The sequence below is a fragment of the Ailuropoda melanoleuca genome, chromosome 4 (genome assembly GCF_002007445.2).
Source record: "Ailuropoda melanoleuca isolate Jingjing chromosome 4, ASM200744v2, whole genome shotgun sequence".
NCBI lineage: Eukaryota > Metazoa > Chordata > Mammalia > Carnivora > Ursidae > Ailuropoda > Ailuropoda melanoleuca.
In genome coordinates, this window is record NC_048221.1 from 10,776,608 (window position 1) to 10,795,238 (window position 18,631).

The 18,631-nt window shown below is 38.7% G+C and overlaps 1 protein-coding gene across 1 annotated transcript; it reads right to left on the reverse strand.

The window, feature by feature from the left end:
• Nucleotides 1-6,349: 6,349 nt before the first annotated feature.
• On the reverse strand, nt 6,350-7,485 carry LOC100483550 (olfactory receptor 7C1). The gene is made up of 2 exons (XM_002929861.4): nt 7,436-7,485; nt 6,350-7,325 (listed from the first exon to the last, which is right to left on the reverse strand). The coding sequence occupies exons 1-2, from the start codon at nt 7,468-7,470 to the stop codon at nt 6,350-6,352; spliced, it is 1,011 nt and encodes a 336-aa protein (XP_002929907.2). The 5' UTR covers nt 7,471-7,485.
• Between the last annotated feature and the right edge of the window lie 11,146 nt (nt 7,486-18,631).

Genomic DNA, 18,631 nt, shown 5'->3' on the forward strand with positions numbered 1-18,631 from the left:
CCATTTCTGGGTTCTCTATTCTGTTCCATTAGTCCATGTGTCTGTTTTTGTGCCAGTACCATGCTGTCAATACTGGCTGTATTTTGCTCTGATTTTAGGCTTGAGTTTCTTCGTTGGACCCTTGTACTTCCATGAAAGTACTCTCAACCATGAGTTGTCAAAAGAGATGCCCTTCGGGAAAAGATGTCAGAAAAATCCTATTTCACCATTTTGAGGATGTATTTTTTTTCATTAGGAAAATGCATGTTTTCCTAGAAGCTCCACTAAGAGATTTCAGCTCACATACATTTGGGCATATTTGTGTCATTTGGTATGTTAGGCAGAATGATGGCCTTCCAAAAAATGTCCTCATGCCAATCCTCATAACCTGTGAAAATGTTAGGTTACAAGAGAAAGGGAATTAAAGCTATCAAAAGAATTAGGATTGCTAATCACCCAGCCTTAAAATAGAGGTTATCTGGGGTTACCTGGATAAAGTCAGTGTAATCACAAAGATCTGTGGATGGAAAAATAACAGTCTGATAGATGAGACATGAGAAAGACTCAGCCAGCCACTGCTGGCATTGAAGATGGAGGGTGGGGCCATGTGACAAGGGATGGGGGTGGCCTCCAGAAGTTGGAGAAGTCAAGAAAGTGGATTACCTCTTACAGTCTCTAGAAAGAAATGTAGCCCTGCAGACAAGTTGATTTTTATCCCAGAGAGACCCATTTTGGACTTCTGATCTCCAGAATGATAAAGTAATACCTTTGTGCTCTTTTAAGACACTAAGTCTGGGATCACTGGTTAGCACAATAACGGGAACCCAAGGCACGTGATCACCCCTATACTGATGTGCTAATCTGAATATATAGCCACCCTTATGAAATTAGTGTCCTGCCCCTAGGAAAACCAGAGAATCAATATTGGAAAGGCCACCTAGTCTCTGTTCATGATTTTAAAAAATGTAATAAACTTCTGTTTATCAAAGCATTGTGTTTCTTTTTTTTATGTTATGTTAATCACCATACAGTACATCATTATTTTTTGATGTAGTGTTCCATGATCCATTGTTTGTATTTCTTCCTGTTTCAGTTTCTGTAGTTTAAATGTTTGCAGGAATGCATCCATTTCTTCAAGATTGCCTAATTTGTTGGCATGTAATAGCTCATAATATTCTCTTACAATTGTTTGTATTTCTTCAGTGTTGGTTGTGATGTCTCCTCTCACACTCATTATTTATTTCTTTGGATTCTTTCTCTTCCCTTTTTGAAAAGTCTGGCTAGGGGTTTATTGACTTACTAATTCTTTCAATGAACCAACTCCTAGTTTTGTTCATATGAACAGACCCATAAGCCCCAAAGAAACTGAAGCAGTAATCAAAAATCTCCCAGCAAACAAGAGTCCAGGGCCAGATGGCCTGCCAGTGGAATTCAACCAAACATTTAAAGAAGAAATAGTAACTGCTCTTATGAAACTGCTTCAAAAATGGAATAGAAGGAAAATTTCCAAACTCATTCTATGAAACCAGGATTATGTTGATCTCAAAAACAGACAAAGACCCCACCAAAAAGGAGAATAACTGACAAATATCTGTGAACACAGATGCAAAAATTCTAACCAAGACTAGCTAATAGGATACAATAGTACATTACAAGGAATATTCATCACGACCAGGTAGGATTTATTCCTGGGATGCAAGGGTAGTTCAATATTTGCAAATCAAACAATGTGGTAGAGCACATTAATAAAAGAAAAGACAAGAATGATATGATCCTCTCAATTGATGCAGAAAAAAACATTTGACAAAATACAACATCTGTTCCTGATTAAAACTCTTCAAAGTATAGGGATAGAGGAACATACCTCAATATCATAATATCCATATATGACAAGCCCACAGTGACTATTACCCTCAACAGGGAAAAACTAAAAGCTTTTCCCCTAAGGTCAGGAATACGACAGAGATGTCCACTCTAAACACTCTTGTTCAACGTAGTACTAGAAATCCTAGCCTCAGCAATCAGACAACAGAAAGAAATAAAAGGCATCCAAATAGGCAAAAAAAAAAAAAAAAAGAGTCAAACTCTATTTTCGGAGACAACATGATACACTATGTAGAAAACCCAAAGACTCCCCTGAAAAATTAGTACAATTGATACAGTAATTCGGCAAAGTAGAAGGAAATAAAATCAACACACAGAAGTTAGTTGCATTTCTCTACACTAACAATGCGGCAGAAGAAAGAGAAATCAAGGAATTGATCCTATTTAAATTGCCCAGAAGAATAAGATACCTACGAATAAATCTAACCAAAGAGGTAAAAAATCTGTACTTTGAAAACTATAGAAAACTTACAAAAGAATAGAGGATGATATAAAGAAATGGAAAAACATTCTATGCTCATGGATTGAAAGTACAAATTTTGTTAAAATGTCTATACTACCCAAAGCAATTCTATACATTCAATGCAATCCGTATGAAAATACCATCAACATCTTTCACAGAGCTGAAACAAATAATCCTAAAATTTGTATGGAACCACTAAAGACCCCAAATCACCAAGGGAATGCTGAAAAAGAAAACCAAAGCCAGAAGCGTCACAATACCAGACTTCAACCTGTATTACATAACTATAATCATCAAGACAGTATGGTACTGGCATGAAAAGAGACACATGGATCAATGGAACAGAATAGAAAAGAAGTAGACCCTCAATTCTATGGTCAACTAATCTTTGCAAAGCAGGAAAGAACATTTAAAGGAAAAAGACAGTTTCTTCAACAAATGGTGTTGGGAAAATTGGACAGCCACATGCAGAAGAATGGGACTGGATCATTCTCTCACACTGTACACAAAGATCAACTCAAAATGGATGAAAGATTTAAATGTGAGACAGGAATTCATCAAAATCCTCGAGGAGAACACAGGCAGCAACCTCTTTGACCTCGGCCAGAGCAACTTCTTGCTATACTTCTCTCCAAAGGCAAGAGAAACAAAACCAAAAATGAACTATTGGGACCTCATCAAAATAAAAAGCTTTTGCAAGCAAAGGAAAGGGTCAACAAAACTAAAAGACAAACAACAGAATGGGAGAATATGTTTGAAATGTCTTATCAGATAAAGGGGTAGCATGCAAAATCTACAAAGAATGTATTAAACTCAACACCCCCCAAAAAAAAAATTCAGTTAAGAGATGGGAAGAAGACATGAACAGACATTTCTCCGAGGAAGATATACATTGGCAAACAGACACATGAAAAAATGCTCAACATCACTCATCATCAGGGAAATACAAATCAAAACCACAATGAAATCCTTCCCTACACTGGTCAGATGGCTAAAATTAACAACTCAGAAAACAACAGATGTTGGCCCAGATGCAGAGAAAGGGGAATCCTCTCACGCTGTTGGTGGGAAAGCAAACTGGGCAGCCACTATGGAAAGCAGTATGCAGGTTCCTCAAAAAATTAAAAATAGAGCTACCCTATGACCCGTCAATTGCACTACTCAGTATTTATCCAAAGGACACAAACAAAGTGATCTGAAGGGGCACTTGTACCCCAATGTAGATAGCAGCAATGTCCACAATAGCCAAACTGTGGAAAGAGCCCAGATGTCCTTTGGCAGACAAATGGATAAAGAAGATGTGGTATATATATACAATGAAATATTACACAGCCATCAAAAAGAATGAAATCTTTCCATTTGCAATGATGTTGATGGAACTATAGGGTATTATGCTAAGTGAAATAAGTCAGTTAGAGAAAGCAAATACCATATGATTTCACTCATATGTGAAATTTAACAAAAGAGATGAATATGGGGAAAGGGAAGGAAAAGTAAAATAAGATGAAAATTGAGAGGAAGTAAGAGACTCTTAACTATATGGAACAAACAGGATTGCTGGAGAGGAGGTGGGTGGGGGAAGGGATAATTGGGTCATTGGCATTAAGGAGGGCACTTGATGTATGAGCACTGAGAGTTATTTGCAACTGAAGAATCACTGAATTCTACTTCTGAAACCAATTTTTAAAGATTGTGAAATTGGCTTAAGCCTAAACTAATGTTAAGACAGGAGAATGAGTAAACACAAATCCTATAAAATAAAAAGCTGTTGTATTATAAAAGTGGGTATTAAGGAGGGCACATATTGCATGGAGCACTGGGTGTTATACACAAACAATGAATCATGGAACACTACATCAAAAACTAAGGATGTACAGTATGGCGACTAACATAACATAATAAAAAAATTATTATTAAAAAATAAAAGTGGAATTGAAACCAGTAAGTAGGGGCATCTGTGTGGCTCAGTTGGTTAAGCATCCAACTCTTGATTTCAGCTCAGGACATGATCGCGAGGTTGTGAAATCAAGCCCTTCATGGGTTTTCCTGCTGGGCATGGATCCTTCTTGAGATTCTGTCTCGCCCTCTGCCCCTTCCATCCCTGTACCCCATTTGCACACTTCCCCTCTCTCTCTCTCTCTGTCTCTATATCACTCAAAAACAAACAAGCAAACAAACAAACTAAAACCAATGAAGAAAGCAAGCTTTTGATGCAAATTATGTTTGGACAGTTTTTATTAGTTGGAAGCAAAATAACATTAAATTTCTATCTTCTTTTCCTTTTGGCATTCTATTTTTTCATTTTGTATTATGTTCAATTAGACAACATATAGTACATCATTAGTTTTTGATGAAATGTTCAATGATTCATTAGTTGTGTATATTAACATGAACCATTTGTTGGCATAAAGTGAGTGAAGTTACAGAAAAATAACATGACTAAAATAAACTTGTTGAAAAAATATAAAATAGCAGCTGAGTTGTGGGAGACAGATTAGATTAATCCACTGATCATAAACCAGATGGAAGACTGAGAAGATTATTGATGGATTCCTGTGGGTGAAAACCTAAAGGTCCAACAATAAAAAAGATATAAAAACAAGTGCAAAACTAGGGAAAATATTTAGAACACATTGGATATTGCAAAGCAAAAAGTATAGACATGTAAAAAGTTCTTTTAAACCAATTAGAATAAAAATACTTAAGATGAGAAATGATCTAAGGACACAAACCAAAAATATGCAAAGAGTACATGTGAATAAATACATGAACACGAAAATGTGTTAAACTTTATAACAATCAAATGAAGTGAAATTATAATATTAAGGAAATCTTAGTAAATCTCAGTACAAGGTTGGATTTATTTCTAAGCCTGCATCCCCCAGGGACAGAACATTTCTTAGCTGGATAGCTGATTTCTAGAAGTGTGCATTTATGTGTTAGGGGTTAAACTGTTATTATAATAAGATTTTACTGAAGGAAACATAACATGATGCCTGAGAGACCATCTAAACCAGGCAGCCCTCCACATACCTCAGAAGGGGTGACCCTTTTCACCACAGCCTTGACCTTGAGTGAGTCAGCTTGATTCCATAAGCTCCACCTCCTCCATAACAAAGGGGAATGATACTAATCATATAAGTATTATTGGAAAACTTAAATGAGATAATGTGTGCAAACACTTAAACAGTGCAGGCAGAGTGTTATTATTATTTTTTGTTATCAAGATCCACATCAATAACCAAATTTCTTAGGGTGCCTGGGTGGCTTAGTTAACTGGCTGACCCTTGATCTCATGTGATGATCACCAGGTCCTGAGTTCAGCCCATGAAACCTACTAAAAGCAAACAAACAAACAAAAAACACCAAATTTGTTTTCTAACTCAAAAACTTACATTTGATCTATACATTTTATTTTCTGGTCCTGACTGTATTTAACCAGCCATCCATCTGTTTTTCACTCAACAAAAATTCACTGATCATAAACACCATCCTGAGAACTGTAATAAGCACTGCACTTTCAAAGATAGGTAGGAGACAGTTCTGAAATTCAAGGCCTTGATATTGTGCATGAATAAAAAATTTAGTAAAGTTGATGTGACTGGATGGAAATTGAATCAGATCAGGAAAAAAAGGGGGGAGAGTCAGATCTTTGAGTTGATTTTATTCACATGATCCAAGAAAACATCTCTGAAAGTGAATTTTCAGGACATTTCCAAAATAAGCACTCGTCCTATCACTCTGAGTATATATATATTAACTACATGAGATTTGACTTATTTTGTCAAGAAATCCAAACCATTACCAAAGATTACTGAGAAAATCAGGTTGTAGTCACACCAAGTGAAAATGACTGGTTATAAAGTGAAAGGGGGAACCCAGGTTATAACCTGAAGAAAAATAGAGAAGACAAGGAAGACCCAGAGAGAGAACCATTTTAAAATGTGTACACCTGGGGAAAAATAAAAATAGTGGATGAAGGAAGCCAGGATCTCTGGGCCTCCATATTGTGTGCCCAGCTACTCAGGAGAGTCCTGTAATGGTCCTGACACTGAGAGGCACCACCCTGCCGAGGAGCCTGCTTAGGGCTCCCTTCATGTCCCTGTTCCTCAAGCTGTAGATGAAGGGGTTCAGCATGGGGGTGACAATGGTGTACATCACTGAGGCCACGAGGCTCGTCCTAGTGGATGAAGTCGCTGCAGAACTGAGGTATTCCCCGAGGCCTGTGCCATAGAACAAGGAGACCACCGAGAGGTGAGACCCACACGTGGAAAAGGCTTTGTACTTCCCCGCAGCTGATGAAATACTGAGCGTGGAGGAAACAATTTGATAGTAAGACAACAGTATTGCATGGAGAGGAATCACTGCCAGAAGGCCAGTTGCAGAATACACCACTATGTTATTGATGAGGGTGTCAGAACAGGCGAGCTTCAGGACTTCAGGAAGATCACAGAAAAAGTGTGGGATTTCCATGTTTGTGCAGAAGGACAACCTCAAAAGAGTCAAGGTCTCAAGCAGGGAGCCCATGACACTGATGCACCAGGACCCCAGGGCCAGCAATGCACAGAACTGGGGGTTCATGATGACTGAGTAGTGCAGGGGGTGACAGATGGCCACAAAGCGGTCATAGGCCATCACGGTCAGGAGTAAATTGTCCAGGCATCCAAATACAATGAAAAAAAATATCTGGCTGAGGCATCCTGCATATGTTATGGCTTTGCTCTGAGTCTGGATGTTCCACAGCATCTTGGGGACGGTGGTGGAGATGAAACAGATGTCTGCAAAGGACAGGTTGGAGAGGAAGAAGTACATGGGCGTGTGGAGGCGGGAGTCTGAGCAGATGGCCAGGATGATGAGCAGGTTCCCAGTGAATGTGACCAAGTATACGCACAGGAACAGCCCGAAGAGCATGAATTGAGTCTCCGACTTTGCTGAAAACCCCAGGAGGAGAAATTCTGCAGCTTGTGTTTGATTTCCTGAATCCATGTGGATAAAAAAACTAGCAGGAAAGGAAAAAAATCAGCATTCAATGACCATCACATTGACAATACAGAAATGTGATTGCCTTTAATTTCAAGTGAGCGAATTAATAAAGTACTTTCCTGTTACAATTGCCTCAGTTGGGGAATTTGAGATGCTTCCATCCTTCCCTCTGTTGCCACTGCCATCTGGAAATGTCGTCCTAGTTCCAAAGCAGTCGTGCCCTTTATAGCCTGGCTACTCAGAGTGTGGTCCGTGGACCAGCAGGAGCAGTCTTGCCCAGAGCTGCTTTGAATGCAGAGTCCCAGGCCACATTCAGACTTGCTGAATCACAATCCATATTGTGACAAGATCATGGTGGTTTCCCCTGCTCGATCATGACTGAGTTGTGCTGGTCTAGAATGTCTGTGCCTTCCAGTCCTTCAACTTTTATCTCCTCACTTTTATTTTCCACTACATCTTCCCTCAAACCTTCTTACTTTATATGTAGGAAAAATAGGAGCTCAATAAGTAATAGGAGCTTAATAATTAGCTCAATAGGAGCTCTTTTTTTCTGCCATCTGTGTGGAGTCAATAATTTTCATCCATTTGTCTTAACTGTTTCAAACACTGTGTATGAATCCTATATTCAGTTTTTCAATGCAAGTATCTATAATTTTCACAATGATTTGTATTTCTTCTGACCAAATTATACTATTTTGCATGGTCATTTTGTGACACTCTGTTCTGTGTCATTTGAAAACCTGCCATTATGCCTTCTTTCTTTTATCCCTGAGTAGAATTCTTTAAGTATCATTTTTAAAAGTAATATAAGCACCACAGTTTAGGCAGATGTTATATTTTGGCATTTTTTGTTTTTAAGGTAAGGATTCAGAGCTTGGAATATATACATATTCGTACACGTACTTTAAAAAGTGTTCTCTGGGTGCCTGGGTGGCACAATCAGTTAAGCATCCAAATCTTGGTTTTGACTCAGGTTGTGATTTCAGGTGGTGAGATCAAGCCCCACATCAGGCTGTGCCCTCAGGGCAGAGTCTGGTTAAGATTCTCCCTTCCTTTCCCTCTGTCCCTCCTCCTCCCACTCAAATAAATCAATAAATCTTAAGAAAAAGAAAAAAAGGAATAAGTGCCACAAAATAGTTAGATAGTTAATGACAGAGGAAATGATGAAGTAGGGAACTCCAACTCACAAAAGCATTGAAAATACTGGGGCAAACTAGGCAGTATCAACATTATCTGGAATCTAAAAAAAAATAGTTGATGGTTTTCAACAAAGAAGTGAACCTTTGGTTCCTCATTAAATTCACTTAAAACATGTGTGAATCCAAAAGCGCAGGGATTCTTTCATAGAGAAAGCGCTTCCCCCATCAGCTTTGGCCTCCCCTGTGAAGGATGCCTAAAGAAATAGTCCCAGAGTCCCTGAGCCAGGACTTCTCCATACTCAAAGGGAATGATATGCACATTGGTTCAAGGCACATTGAAATTCTGGTACCTTCATTCACGGTTATGGTGATGCCCCCTGAATACACCCAACCTCACCTAAGACAGTGCCAAGAGCATTCCCATGTCTCTGATGTTGATTATCTGAGGGAGGACCCCAAAATGGAAATCATTTCACGAATAAGAGACAAAGAAAAATGACAACCATCCAGGATCTGATAATAATGTTTTCAGGTTATGAATTGCAGGGCACAGAGATCTGCCTTGTCAATTCATATAAGATCAGTATTTAAAACTTACAACAGTCATCAAAACAGAGTGGCAACCCACAGAATGGGAGAAGATATTTTCAAATGACACTACAGATAAAAGACTGGTATCCAAGATCTATAAAGAACTTCTCAAACTCAATACGTGAGAAACAAATAATCAAATCAAAAAAAATGGGCAGAAGATACGAACAGACACTTTTCCAATGAAGACATACAAATGGCTAACAGACACATGAAAAAATGTTCAACATCATTAGTCATCAGGGAAATTCAAATCAAAACCACACTGAGATACCACCTTACACCAGTTAGAATGGCAAAAAATTGACAAGGCAAGAAACAACAATTGCTGGAGAGGCTGTGGAGAAAGGGGAATCCCCTTACACTGTTGGTGGGAATGCAAGTTGGTACAGCCACTTTGGAAAACAGTGTGGAGGTCCCTCAAAAAGTTAAAAATTGAGCTACCCTATGACCCAGAAACTGCACTCCTGGGTATTTACCCCAAAGATACAGACATGTTGAAGATAAGGGCCATATGCACCCCAGTGTTCATAGCAGCATTGTCCACAATAGCTAAATTGTGGATGGAGCTGAGATGCCCCTCAACAGATGACTGGATTAAGAAGATGTGGTCCATATGTACAATGGAATATTACTCAGCCATCAGAAAGAACAATTACCCAACATTTGCAGCAACATGAATGGGACTAGAGGAGATTATGCTAAGTGAGATAAGTCAAGCAGAGAAAGACAATTATCATATGGTTTCACTCATTTATGGAACATAAGAAATAGCAGGGAGATGGGTAGCAGAAGGAAGGGAAGAATGAAGGGAGAGTAAACAGAAGGGGGATGAATAATGAGAGACTATGGACTCTGGGAAACAAACTGAGGGCTTCAGAGGGGAGAGGGGTGGGGAATTGGGATAGGCCAGTGATGGGTTTTAAGGAGGGCACATATTGCATGGAGCACTGGGTGTTATATGCAAACAATGAATCATGGAACACTACATCAAAAACTAATGATGTACTACAAGGCGATTAACATAACATAATGAAAAATTAAAAATTTTTTTAAAAAATAAAACTTACAACAGCTCAAGGAAATATTAATTTGAATATCAAGGTAGGATCAGTTGGTGCCTTGTGATTTGGAGCCACCGAAATTAATTTTCATACAGCTAACCAACATGGCGCCATTAGTCTTCACTACTCAGGAATCTGAATACTCTTGTAGCTCAGATGGGTTAAATGCCTTTAAATTTGGTCAAGGTTTGCTGCTGATTTTTTTCAGCACTCTTTAATACCTGAGCCATGATAATAGTGGTCCTTCCTCACCTCTCCTATGGTGTGGCCATTACCATATGTGTGAAGCCTCTAGTCTACATTAAGAAACATTTCAAGCACCTTAAAATGTGTTTTGGATTCCTTGAAGGGAATTGGCTGCACACATCTCTCCTTCCCTCACAGCAATGTGACTTTCATGAAAATTGGGGAGATCACTGTCTTTTTGCCTTAGTGTCAGGAAAGGCCAAGCTTCTAACAAACAATTGTATGTTTTCGTGTTATGGATACTGTGACTCTTGTAATTGATCATTGAGCCAGAGATTGCCTATGTAACATATTCATTCTCCTCTTCCCTGTTCTTGGACCCTGATTATATTTGGACGTGTTCACACACCCAGATAAGATGCTACATTTCCCAATTTCACCTTAAATCATGGACAGTTGGTGGAAAGTATGAGAATTTATTGAGTAGGAATACTTGAACGCTCTTTAGAATTATTTCCCTTTTCTATCTCCTCCTTGCCTAGAATTCACATGTGACACTGGGACTCCCACAGTGGACGTATCTTGCAAAACCCCACACGATGGATGTGGAAGCAGAGATGGAATGAAGACTTGTCTCTCATGTTAGCATAGAGATATCATACCCCTTCTTTGATGATGGAGACAAATTACCCCTAATTGAATATGGATAATTTTTCTTCTTAGTTTTTCCATCTACATAGCCAAATTTCTCCTAACAGCACAAACTGCGTCCTTTGTCTTAGCTGGAATTATCAGAGTCCTATCAGGTGCCCAATTTTGGCAACAATGTAACATTTTAAGGTAGATTTTTGGTTTACTCGTGTAATGACTCACCTGGTTTTATGTCTCATTTACTTTGACCATAATTTTCTCTCTTCATAAACATTTAAGGTGTTTTGGATTGTCCTAAGTATTGTGTAGGTTCCTCAAAAGTCTTTTGGAATGTGTCATGTGAATGAGTAAATAAATGGTGTTTTTCAGATGGTATCATGTCCTGGATGTTCGATCCATCACATCTCTCCTCCCATAAGCGTTCTCTGAGACCCCCTAATACTCACTCTGTCCTGATGGGGAAAAGATCCACATAATAGAAAAAAATATTGCCGAGGTCCATCAGGCACCAGATGGAAAATGGCGATTCAACCTCACATCTGCTTGACTGCAAGTTAAGTTTCTTCTCCCTCCACAGGGCTGCCTCAGTCAATCAGTGCTTCACAAATAAGAGGAAAAGCTAAGGTTGGAATAAAGAAGAACCCTAGAAATAGGCAGATATATGGGAGAGTCAGTTCCGGCTTCTGGAGGAGAGGGGCCCTACAATGACACGCTGAGAAGAGAAGCAATAATAGCTGAGAAGGAATGAGGACCAAGAATCCTCTTCAGACATGAAATGTGCAGGATTTGGAATCAATCTCATGTCACTATCTCATCAACCTGACCGTTTACCTGGAAGACATGGTTAATAAAAGCTTTCGTTCCCTCCACACCATTTTCCTGGAGTACTTACTGGACTACTCTGGATTCCCCTAATGCCTTATTCAACGTGTTTGGCTCTAATGGTCCTTCCTTCCAAAGACAATTGATGTAGAAAGGACAAAAAAATGGGGGTCGTGCGCTGGTTCTTTGCAGTGGTTGGACATCTCAGAGAGGCACAGAGAGGATGTTCTTAGCCTGCAGCTCATGAGCTGCAGGTGAGCTCTGCAGAGGGCGATGCAGAGGCTGAATTCCCAGAGCTCCCTATTAAATAAATTCCCTCCATGTTGCTCAATTCTCAAAGCAATTCAGCTCTCCTATAGCTAAGGGACCATAAATAAAGGCAAATTTTCTGCCACACCAGTCCTTATGTGTCCACCTTGAGGACCAAGTGTCTATTTCCTTCTACCAAGGGTCCATCTCCTCTGGAATGGACATCTCTCCAATGTAGATAACCACGCATGCAGGCACATCAGAAAGACCACTCTGTGAGCCTCTGAGCTACTGTGAGTGACAGTCTCCAGTGACTGACTCGGAGATATAGCTATGTCACCTTAGCACCTCCATTCCAACTAGGATCTTCTCTTGAACTTTATCCTGACTTCTATTAGAAAATTTCAGACAGAGTTCAAAGAAAGTGCATGAGTCATTGCATTTGGTGGATGGCAAATTCTTTGGCTACAGAGGTAGACTTTTCTTCATACATGTTCCCCAGATCTAGTTACTCAGGTTTTCATCTAGAGAAAATGCATTTATATCTTTAAACATAGATAGGTATTTTTTTCTGGCTATATACACAAGTAGGCTATTCACAGCATTCTTTTCCAATGAAAAAGAATACGTTGTGTGTTTTCTTGTTGTTGTGTTTATTTGAGTATGGTTGACACACAATGATATATTAATTTCAGGTATACAACACAGTGATTTAAGGACTTTATACACTATGCTATGTTCACTACAAGTGTAGCTGCCTTCAGTCCTGAAACATTGGTACATCGCTGTTACAATATCATTGACTGTATTCCTTACACTGTGCCTTTTATTCTCATGACTATCCATTCCGTAACTGGAAGCCTGTATCCTCTCCCCTTCACTCAATCTGCCCATCTGCACACACTCCTTCTCTCTAGAAACCATCAGTTTGTCCTCTGTATTTATAGGTCTGATTTTGCTTTTTGTGCATTCATTATTTTTTAGTCTCCACTAATGAGTGGAATCATATGATATTTGTCTTTCTCAGTCTGACTTATTTTGCTTGGCATAATATATTCTAGGTCCATTCATATTGTCTCAAAATGCATGATCTCATCCTTGTTTATGGGTGAGAAATATTCCAGTGTGTGTGTGTGTGTGTGTGTGTGTGTACACCACATTTTTCTTATCCATTTGTCTATTGGTAGACACTGAGATCACTTCCATGTCTTGAATTATTTCACTTAATATAACACCCTCCAGTTAGATGTGGTTCATATATACATATATGGTTCATATATATATATATATACACACAGATATATATACACACACACACATACATATACATATACATCTATACACACACAATGGAATATTATTCACCCATCAGAAAAGATTTGTCTTTAAAATCCTTTGGTGAAACAAGTCAATCGGAGAAAGACTATTATATGATTTAACTCATATATAAGAAACAGCACAAAGGATCATAGGGGAAGAGAAGGAAAACTGAGTGAGAAGTCATTAGAAAGGGAGAAAAACCATTAAATATTCTTAATTATAGGAAACAAACTGAGGGTTGCTGGAAGGGTGGGGGGATGGGGTAACTGGGTGATGGGCATTAAGAAGGGCATGTGATATGATGAACACTGGGTGTTACAAGCAACTGATAAATTATTGAACACTACATCTGAAACTAATGATGTAGAATATATTGGCTAATTGAATTTAAATTTTAAAAATATTTGGAAAAATCTTTTATTATTTCATCTTCAAAAATCCCCTTCTATTGTCATACACTGTATATTTTCTGTTGTAAATTGCAGGTTTATTCCCTTTGCACATTTTCCTAGAGGGATATTCAGTCAGTTAAATATCTTGACATCATAAAAATACCACTCAATTCTTGTTCATTTCCTCTTTTGTTAATTGTTCTGGGCATCAGGGGATGTGGACTGGGGCTGGAATGCTGCCAGAACCAGGGAAGCCTTCTGCTCACGAGTCTCTCAGGGACTGCCTGAGTATATTATATCTCTTTTTCCCCCTTGTGTCCATTTCTTTCCTCTCTCTGTTTTTGGAACCTATTTTTTTATGTTTATTTAAATAAAGGACACAAAGTGATCATACCATTTTTGGAACCTATTTTTTTATGTTTATTTAAATAAAGGACACAAAGTGATCATATTAAAAGAGAGCCCCATGTTTCCATGTCCACGGGAGGCTTACTAACTAGAATTTAAGTACTATTTACACAGTCTTTGGGGTAAAGGTAATCTCATGTTGAAAGTTTGCCTTGTATCATTTCCTTCAAAATTATTGTGACTGAGGACAAGAAAAGCATGATAGTAACACAGTGCCAGGAGGTCAGAGCGCATTTTGTGCATCTGTGTATGAATGTGTGTTGTGGGGCATGAGCAGTCCTCAGGACAATGGTACCCAAGTTCATATAGTCCAATATGTGACCCTTAAATGCAGACTGTTAACCAACAGGTGGAAATAAGGAAGGGATCTATCTCTATTCACAGATTACCTTGGAACACAATTAATAAACAGGCAAAGAACACCATTGGAACGAAAGACTCCCCATGTCTTGAAGTCTCATCAGTGTCAGGAAAGCCACCTTGGTCCTCAACATTCTCTGCCACCACCTCTCATCTCTCTCCCTCTTGCTCATTCCCTCACCGCACTGACTTCATTTTGAGATCTGCATATCTGAAGTAAGCACTTTCTGCAGGGTCTTTGCTCTTTTTTCCCTCCTGGGCAAACACCTCCCCCAGATATCCTCCTGCCTCCTGCTTTATCTTCCTGGAAGCCTCTATTAAAATGTCACCTTCTTTGCAGCTCTTCCTGAACTCCTATTAAACTTAGCACCCTCCCCATTCACTCCTTTTTTTACCAATTTTTATACCAATTTTTTTTTCTTCATAACACCTGCAGCTGTCTGATATGATGTATAATTTCTTCTATTTTTTAATTTAAATTGAATTAGCCAATGTATAGTACACCATTAACGTTCCATATAATGTTCCATGATCCATTAGTTGAATATAACACCCAGTGCTCATCACATCATGTGCCTCCTTAATGCCCATCAACCACTTATGCCATTCCCCACCAAGGTCCCTTTCCACAACCCTGTTTGTTTCCCGGAGTCAAGAGTCTCATGTGGTTTGACTCCCTCTCTGATTTCTTCCCACTCAGTTTTCCTTCCCTTCCCATATTGTCCTCTGCACTAATCCTTATATTCCACATGTTAGTAAACCATATGATAACTGTCTTTCTCTGCTTGACTTATTTCACTTAGCATAATACTGCCCAGTTGCATCCATGTCAACGTAAATGGTAGAAATTTATCCTTCTGATGGCTGAGTAATAGTCCATTGTATATATGAACCAAATCTTCTTTATCCATTCATCTGTTGAAAGGCATCTTGGCTCCTTCCACAGTTTGGCTATTGTGGACATTGCTGCTATGAACATTGGGGTACATGTGGCCCTTCTTTTCACTACATCTGTATCTTTGGGGTAAACAACCAGTAGTGCAATTGCTTGGTTGTAGGGAGACTTGTTGTGGCATGCACCAGGGAGGCTGCAGTTTTCAACAACACATACAGAAGTGGAGACTGTCCTGGAGGGTTTATTAAAGAGGGGAGACTGCAAATTTTCTACTCTGGACCAGAGGTTTGGCTGAGGCTGTTTTTGCTCTGATCCCAGGGATCATTTGCTTTGATCCCCCAGGGAACAAAAACCACACAGAGGATCAGTTTCCACTGAGCCCATCACCCTGATTGGGGGGGGGCAACTCCACCCAGACAGGGTTACCTAAGAAATAGCTTGGCAGGTCCTCCCCCAGAAGATAGGCTGGAAGAACAAGAGGAGGACAGCCCTCTGTAGCCCATAAGACTGTAAAATCCCAACACCAGGGTAAAATAGTATATTGAGGTGCCTCGCAGCTTGTTGATTTTTCAGACCAAATTCTCTTTTTCTTTCTTTTCTTTCTCTCATACTTTTTCTCTGTTTTTTTCTTTTTTACTTTTTTCTCATTTCAACTAGATGTTTATTCTATCAACTTTCTTTTCATAGTAGCTTTTTAATTTGTAATTTTTCATACCTATATTTTTATAGGTATATGCTTTATTGTAGACCTTTTTTCACTATTCAATTTTACCTTTATATACATATATAAGTTTTACCATCCTTGTAGTTTTTGGATATAGTGTCCTCTATCACAGAGACCAAATTACACCCAGAAACAACTGAAACACCCTACTTTGTCCTTACTGAGAGGTTATAGCCCACTTTCCCCTTACCCATTTTTAAAATTTTTTAAATTTTATGACTTTTACTCTTGTGTTTCATTTTGGCTTTGTTTTTTTGGTTGTGGCTTCTGACCACACCTGATTTTCCTAGGGTGCATCCTGCATGACTGCTAGTTGATATTTTGGACTAGGCTCATTCACTCAACCATCCCTCAAAAAAACGACTAGAAAGAGGAACTCTCAAAAAAGAAAAGATCCTGAGACAATGTCATCTGCCACAGAACTAATGGATATGGATATAAGCAAAATGTCAGAAATAGAATTCAAGATAGCAATCATGAAGTCAATAGCTAGGCTTGAAAAAAGCAGTAGTGACAACATAGAATCACTAAGAGCAGAAATGAGATCTAATCAGGCTGAACTTAAAAAATGCTATGAATAAGATGCAGTCTTTAAATTGGATACTCTAACAGCCAGGGTAATTGAGGCAGAGAGAGAATCCTTGATCTAGAAGACAAACTGATGGAAAAGAGGGAAGTGGAGGAAAACAGAGATGGGCTACTAGTAGCACATGAGAAAAGGATTACAGAGATTAATGATGCCATGAAAGGTTCCAATGCCAGAATTATTGGGATCCTTGAGGGGGTGGAAAGAGAGAGCATGCTAAAAGGTATATTTGAACAATTCATAGCTGAGAACTTCCCTAATATCTGGTTGTTGATCCATTTTTATTGATTTTGGGAGGGGTCCTCTCTGCCTCTTGGAGTCCCATGCTTGTTTCCTTCCCCATATTAGGGAAGTTCTCAAATATACCTTCTAGCCCTCTCTATATGCTGTCTACAAGAAACTCATTTTGAACATAAAGACCAATCCAGATTGAAAGTAAGGGAATAGAGAACCCTGTGCCATGCTAATGGACCTCAAAAGAAAGCTGAGGTAGCAATCCTCATGACACAAAAATTAGATTTTAAACCAAAGACCGTAAAAAGAGATGTAGAGGAACACTATGTCATACTTAACTGGTCTATCCAACAAGATCTAACATTTGTAAATATCTAGGCTCCCAACATGGGAGCGTCCAGTTATATACACCAAATAACCAGAGGCAAGAAACATACTGATAATAATAATTAATAGTAGGAGACCTCAACACTACACTCATAACAATGGACATATCATCTAAGCGGAGGATAAGCAAAGAAACAAGAGCTTTGAATGACACATTGGACCAGATGGACTTCATAGATACATACAGAACATTCCACCATAAAACAATAGCATACTCATTCTTCTAGAACGCATATGGAACTTTCTCCAGAATAGACCACATACTGGGTCACAAATCAGGTCTTAACTGATAGCAAAAGATTGAGATTATTCCCTGCATGTTATCGACCACAATGCTTTGAAACTGGAACTCAATCACAAGAAAAAATTTGGAAGAAATTCAAACGCTTGGAAATTAAAGAGCATCCTGCTAAAGGATGATTGGGTCAACCAGGAAGTTAAAGAAGAGCTTAAACAATTCATGGAAACTAATGAGAATGAAGACACAGTGGTCCAAAAACCTATGGGATACTGCAAAGGTGGTCCTAAGGGGGAAATACATAGTCATCCAAACCTCTCTCAAAAAAGTAGAAAAATCCCAAATGCACAAGCTAACCTTACCCCTAAAGGACCTGAAGAAAGAACAGCAAATAAAACCTAAACCAAGCAGGAGAAGAGAAATAATAAATAATAATCTAATAAAGATTAGACCACAAATCAAAAACTAGAAACTAGAAGATCACTAGAACAGATCAATGAAACTAGAAGCTAATCCATTGAAAGAATTAATAACATAAATAAACCTACGGCCAAACTTATCTGAAAGAAAAGGGAAAGAACCCAAATCAATAAAATCATGAATGAAAGGGAAGAGATCATGAATAACACAAAGGAAATAAAAACATTTATTCAAAATTATTACCAGCAACTACATGCCAACAAATTAAGCAATCTGGAAGAAATGGATGCCTTCCTGGAACCTTACAAACTACCAAGACTGAAACAGGAAGAAATAGACAATCTGAATAGACCAAAAACCAGTAACAAAATTTAAGTAGTAATCAAAAATCTCCCATAAAAAAAGTACCCAGGGCTGAATGGCTTCCCAGGGGAATTCTCCCAAACATTTAAAGAAGAATTAATACCTATTCTACTGAAGCTATTTCAAAAAATAGAAACAGAAGGAAAACTTTCCAAAATCCTTCTATAAGGCCAGCATAGCCCTGATCCCAAAACGAGGCAAAGACCCATTCAAAAAGCAGAATTACAGACCAATATCCCTGATGAACATGGGTGACAAAATACTCAAAAAAGATTCTAGCCAATAGGATCCAA

Bases quoted from the DNA above. Each gene is read 5' to 3' on its own strand.
- LOC100483550 (XM_002929861.4), bottom strand. From the start codon at position 7,470: ATGGAAGCATCTCAAATTCCCCAACTGAGGCAATT. The intron at 7,326-7,435 runs GTAACAGGAAAG...CTTTCCTGCTAG, and splicing joins ATTCCCCAACTGAGGCAATT to TTTTTTTATCCACATGGATT.